Source organism: Antedon bifida, chromosome 2, assembly GCF_963402885.1.
Source record: "Antedon bifida chromosome 2, ecAntBifi1.1, whole genome shotgun sequence".
NCBI classification, from domain to species: domain Eukaryota; kingdom Metazoa; phylum Echinodermata; class Crinoidea; order Comatulida; family Antedonidae; genus Antedon; species Antedon bifida.
In genome coordinates, this window is record NC_136227.1 from 10,435,409 (window position 1) to 10,442,161 (window position 6,753).

The following is a 6,753-nucleotide window of genomic DNA, read 5'->3' on the forward strand; positions in this document are numbered from 1 at the left end:
ATATTGACATTTCTAAACAAACTAAGATAATTGACTTGATAACAGCTTACGTTTAGTAGGCAGCGTATTTTCCATAAAAAAGCTACGGCAGCTTCGACAGCAGCATGTCGTTCATATGCTAGGGTTTTAATTTAGTTATTAAGTTTTTATGCAATTTTTTTATAATTACTAACGACTAACGACCTCTGATTGTGACCAGTTTGTGGAAAAATTACAATTTGAAAACGAAAGCAGTATACAGTACGAGGACATTGACTTAAAATCCTAACCACGATTTAAATTTACTCATTTTACCTTGTTTTTCTCTTTTTGGTAGTGTGTGCTCAATAGATTTGTACTGCTGAAACGGATCATAATTTTCGTTTGTAACATTTTCTAAACATTCAGCATTTTCTCTCAAATCATGTAGTTGCTGGACATATTCCATCCATCCAGGCTTTGCTTCATCCTTTGCATTTTGGATCAGAATATCAATATATTCGACTGATGACAATGGATTTGGAAGAAGAGCAATCTCCTGAAGTCGATTCAAACTCTTGCGAATATCTTCTGTTAATTCCAGAACATCATACTGGACATCTTCAAATTCCTCTGCAATTTGGTTCATGATTTGCTGAGCAGACATTTTTGCACCTTTTGCGACCTCGTAACGCTTCTTTAAATCTTCAGAGTTTTTCTCGCCAGTATACTTTTCAATCATAATTCGATATTTTATATTTTTATGCATGCTCCAGTGACATTGGTTTGCGCATACCGTACAGTAATTACCACCCATTGCGGAACATCTACTTTTAGAATCATCGTCTAGGATACCACAAGGGTAATGGCATGTCCTGTTGCATGTCATGCAGTTGGTGATGTATGTACCTGTTCGAATTTCTTCATAAACAGCCTTTTCCTCTTCTACTGTGTACTTAAATTCTTTATTCATGTCAATATCTTTCTGGTGCTGCCGGAGAACTTCAACTTCCTTCTTAAGTTGTTCAAGTTTATTTAGCCCAGTTTGGATTCCACTTTGTATCCCAACAATGTATGTTTCCAGATGACTGCGCTCATCCAAGACATCCTTGGTCAATAATAAGCTTTTTGGCTCAATGGCTTCCAGCTTGGTACAGAACAGTTTGAAACTTTTTGTTCCCATTTGCCAGAACATATTATCAAAACCTCCGTCCTCTTCTTCTTCCTCGTCTTTCTCTTCATCTTCCGGTACCTTACCATAAGTTCTATTTTGAGCGAACAAAGCAGAATTGTTAAACTTGAAATATCCTTTATATGGGAGTTCAGCTTCTTTGATACCTACCATAAGTGGTGGTTTCTGTCCATCTGCAAAAGTGACTAGGATAAAGATGTTTTCAGCAATATCCTTCCCAAACAATGACAAGATTGAGTCAAAAACATATTTCTGTATTGGTGTGAGTCTCGCTAATGCAGCTTGAGCCACAAATCCTATAGCATCTATATGGTCGATACCACCTATTCCTTTAGTCGAGAAGAAGCTGTGAATTTGTTTGGTTATTTGTTTGTCTCGACTGATGCCTGATGTGTCACCAAATCCAGGGGTGTCAATGATGGTCAGCGTATAGGGTACTTGGAAATCATTCTGATGATGGATTGTGTAGGATGTTATGGAAGTTGTCTGCGAAGTTTTGAAATCTTCATGAACCAGTTTGAAGCGATAACGATCCTCCCATTTTACACCAAATACATAATTGATCAGCCCATTGATAAAAGTTGACTTTCCTGCTCCTGTTGCACCAACAACCATAATGACTTTTTCGATAGTTGGTGTGCTTCTGTTACGATTTCCAAATGCATATTTGTGGATTTTTTCTGATTCTCTTCTCACAACTTCCTTCAAATTTAGTGCATACACCGATGGCGAGCCGTTGTAAACAAGCTTTGAATTAAGCAAGATATTTTCCTTTTTTATTTCTTCTTGCGAAATATTTAGGGAGATAGGCTCACTTGTTGGGCTGTATTTGCTCTGTCCAGCATCACCACAGTCAGCACGAACTCGATACCTGTAGATCATGTTATTTATAGCCTTGTGTTCTGCTTCCGGTGTATTGTGTAGAACAGGCATCATATCACACCAGATCATTTTATCTACTTCAATGTGTCCGGTTTCAGCAGTGGTGTCCATCATACAATATTGAACATTATAAACTTTTATCTTCACATTTTCAGCAATGATATCAGGAGAGTTCCATTTAACACCAATAAAAAGACCTGGTGGCAGCTGAACTTCTGGTTTACCAGGAGGACATGTTGGTCGAGTGGTCATTGGTTCACTCACTACACAGGCTCTGCTTACTCCGGCTTCACAAACTGCCTTCACCTGAAATAAGTATACAGAGGCAATCTTTAAATCTTTTGCAGTAAATGAACATTCTTTGTTGGAAGTAGAGACTGTGATCCAATCAGTTTCAGAATCAATAAGTTGCTTATAGGACACTTTATAATGAGTGATATTCGAGACACCTTGATCTGGGACTTTCCATTCTAACTGGATGCTATCATGAGTTGAGTCAACACATGTAGGTCTACCTGGCTTTGAAGGAGGCTTAAAATTCTGATCCATCAGTTTTCCATCTTTATACAGAAATATGAAACCTCCTAGGTTCTCAAGCTCCTTTTTGTCCTCATGAACGATAAAACATGTTCCCGATGATCCTGTATTTGCTGCAGCAAATTCTTTGAATTGGCGTGCATTCTGAACAATTGTGTCTGCCTTGGCATCATAAAGAGAATCTGTAGATACATTTTCTCCATCACAGTAATCAGCGTCTTTTATTCTCCTAAGATATCTCTGCATGGCTGTAAATAGTTTTTCTTTCTGTACCAAACGCATTGTGAAGCATAGGACATACCTGTTGCTTGGGTTGAAAATGGTTGCTGACAAATCTCCAGATGAGTTTGCAAATGGGATTTCATTCATGCTACTGACGTATGTGCCAACCACCTGAACAAGAGCTTCCGCTTCTTCCATCCATTTAGAAAGGTGCCTATGGCCAAAAGGGGATGTTTTTCTTTTCTCCAAAAGGTTTTCTAAAACTAATTCCACTTCACCCCCTCCTCGAATATCAGGTAACACTCGCATTAATTGCTTCTGAAAAGTAAGCCTATACTCATCCACCATTCCTTTGAAGTTGTTTATTTTTTGTCTTATTTCAGGAAATTTGTGACATGGATCAGATGCTGCTAAGTCTTTGCACCTTATTTCCAAGTTTTGTAACTGTTCCAGAGTGGTTTCTGCTCTTTCAACTAGAATAACACTAATTTCTCTGACTAACTTTGCTGCTTTGTTATCTAAATTTTCTAGCGGGTAAAGCCATACATGCACAGGAACTGACTTGTCTGCTTTTACATCCATCAGTTTTGGAAGCTCCTTATACAACTTCACAGCATCAAAATAGGTGGTAGGGTTGGTGGGAGGAATAAAATCTCCATAAAATGTGCACTCAAAACCATCCACTTTGTCCTTTAGATCTTCTGTCAAGTCGACATAAGCACTACCATCGACTACAATCCCTGGTAAAGCTTTAATAGCAACATGTAAATCCCCATGTACTTTCTTGTGAGTCTCACCTTTAGAAAACTGCTTTTCAAAGACAAAGAAGGCCTGGCCACCATATTGTATACCAGTTACAACATGAGTAGCTATACCATGTTCAAACACATCAGGATGCTTGATCTTTCCCTTTCCTAGGTGTTCCATTGTTAACTCTTCAAACTTGGTGGTACACTTATACTGCATCGATACTCTGGCCTTGTAATTGGATGACTTTCGATCATCAAGATACTTAGCTGAACCAGACACCTCAACAAGACCACCAAGAAAACTCAGTTTCAAGTTAGCATTGATATCCAGGGCATTAGCTTTGTCTGCTATAGTCTCTTCAATATGTATCTTAAAGTTTGCTGACTCTTTGGGTTGTGAAACAAGGTGATGTTGAAGGAATTCATTATCCCATAAGGTGATTCCAGGGATGAGTTTCTCATTACGACAATCATACAGCATACCAAGTCTAAATGGCCTTCCCAATGCTGGAACACTGACCAATCCATTACTTTTATTGGAACTCATCTTGGCTGGAATACTGAATAACACCTCTTCTTCTGAGCCAATACACCTTTTCTAACGTGGCCTGTCTGTCTGAAATAAAGAATAACAGATTTTTAAATTCATGTTACAATAGTAACAACTTTAAATACCTTGGCTCCAATATGGCATCTGATGCAAGCGACCTCCAAAGACGCAGAGCATTAGCATGAAGTGCTTTCTGGAAGCTAGAACATCTTTGGAGACGTTCTCAACTCCCCATCTCTTCTAAAAAATACTACCTGTGTGACTATCCTCCTCTATGGTTGTGAATTCTGGGTGTTATCTCAAGACATGGAAAGCAAAATCAACTCATTTGCTACATCTTACTAAAGGATTATGCTTGGTATTAAACGAAGAAACAGTGTCTCGAACACCATTGCATCCATGACCAACTCTGATTCCCTTATAAACTGTGTAAGGAACCGTCAGCTGATTCCTTGGGCACATTCTCCGTCTGCCAGAGGAAGAGCCTGCAAGAACATACGCTTTCTATATACCAACTCATGGCAAAAGAAGGCCTGGACGTCCTCGAACATCTTATTCATTATACAAGCTGAACAAATTGCCTCACTTGCCCAAGATCGAAGTGCTTGGAAAAGTCTTGTAATCGCCTCTTCCGAAGCCGAAGGATAGATAATATATAGTTACAAATGTGCCTATTGGATGTTGCGACGTGATCAGTTGACTTTAAAAATATTTTTTCGTCAAAGTTGTTCAAATTAAAGAGCGTGCATTGCGCTTCTACATGTCCAATTTTCTTCCAAATGTTAATATTTTGTAGCTCAGATAATTATCTTCATAACTGTTCATCTTCATCTCATTTTGATTACGTCATCATACCAAAACATGTGGTGTCGTAATTTCACCAATGCTGCTACACTGTATATAGTATACAGTTCATTACCGTATATTCTATAGGCAACAGACACAATTCAGCACTTTTTTGCATGCATCGACTTTCTGTCCAAATGTAAGCCTACTTGTTATGTTTTTAATTAAATGTCGGTAAAATTATTATCTTCTATCACAAAGATCTCCTAAAACCGCGGAAAACGGTATTGACAAATGTCTATGCTTATACACTGGTGTTTTTTCCGAATGTTTTAATCCTACAGTGATGTAGGCCAATCTAGAGGGTAGTTGCCTAGGGGTAGTTGTCCTAGGGGGTAGTTGTCCTAGGTGGTAGTTGACGGTCCTAGAGGGTAATTGTCCTAGAGGGTAATTGTCCTAGGGGGTAGTTGTCCTTTGGGGTAGTTGTCCTAGGGGTAATTGTTCGGGTGGTCCAAACTCACTAGATCTAGTAATTATCCACCTACAGCAGCAAACCGTACCATAAACCCACCCTACAGCACAATATAAGAAACATTAGTGACCAAAGGTCATTATTAGAAATGTTATAATCATATCATATATTTTTTATATATATTATTTTTTATTCAAGTATACCTAATAGTCCTTACAGGCCCGTAGCGAACCCCCACCCCCTTTACATTACGTATCTGTAAATTTTAAAGAGTAGCAAATGAATTGCCGATTTTCACCAATAAATACGCGAGCTAGGCCATGAACGATTCGTACAAACATAGAGATATTATAGTGAACAATACTATCTCTATGGTACAAAGTGCATCGCCAGGCAACCGCGTACCTATTGTTTAGATCACTGGCCGTCAGCATGCATAAAGTATATAGCCAGTGACCCGAATACTTAGTGTCCGAACCAACTCAGACAGATCCTGGCTTCGGCCCTGCCTTAAGTCTATGTAGGGCTAATGACATGTTTCCAGCTTTGCAGCCATATTGGTTATAATGAGTTTTCTTTTCGGAGGTGAACGACTTTATAGACCCCGATAATTCATTTTGACCATTTTATATTCTAGTTGAACTGTATGACAGTCTATATTACTAACCTTTAATGTATGCCTAATATTACTAAATTCAGTGAGGAATTTCGACTGCTGCCTCTGAATAAGGAAATTGTTTGAATTTGAATGAATTATATTGAATTTATATTTTCCATTCATTCGACGACGTCACTTATTCCTATTTGTCTCGCCATATGTACCAAACATTAAACGGAATTTGCTATTTTCCGAGGTAGGCCTACGTAAACACAAAGGACGGACGTTAAACGGTAAATCGTCCAAATACAGGCCGATATTAAAATTGCTTCCGTTTTTCATTTATTCTAATATTTTACCGTGTAGTAGGAATGACATACAAACTAACCTTTAATACTTGAAAATTAGATGTAGCGAAGACTTCCAGCTGTTGCTGTTTGAATGTTGAATGAGATATTTTGTATACGTTTTCCCACACCTTATATTATCATATATATATACAGTATATATATATATATATATATACTGTACATTCCCATGGAATTTCCACTTTTTCAGCCATTTAATTGGTTAATACAATGAGGTGTTGTTTTGAGTTCGATTCAATAACGACGTTATCGACGACCCAATAATGTAGGCATATATACTTACTCCCATTTGATTTATTTTGATTTAACTGTAGAATTCCATGCTAATTATTACAAAATAGGTTAAATACATTACATACTAACATTTCAATGTTAATTTCAGCTGGACTTCCGGCTGCTGTCTGAACCGTAGAAATTGGATTAATTTTATATTCTTTCA

The 6,753-nt window shown here is 37.9% G+C and overlaps 1 protein-coding gene across 1 annotated transcript; it reads right to left on the minus strand.

The window, feature by feature from the left end:
- Positions 1-256: 256 nt before the first annotated feature.
- On the minus strand, positions 257-4,087 carry LOC144835433 (uncharacterized). Its single transcript, XM_078690518.1, has one exon. It carries the CDS (start codon positions 4,085-4,087, stop codon positions 257-259), a length of 3,831 nt encoding a protein of 1,276 aa, XP_078546644.1.
- Positions 4,088-6,753: the final 2,666 nt, after the last annotated feature.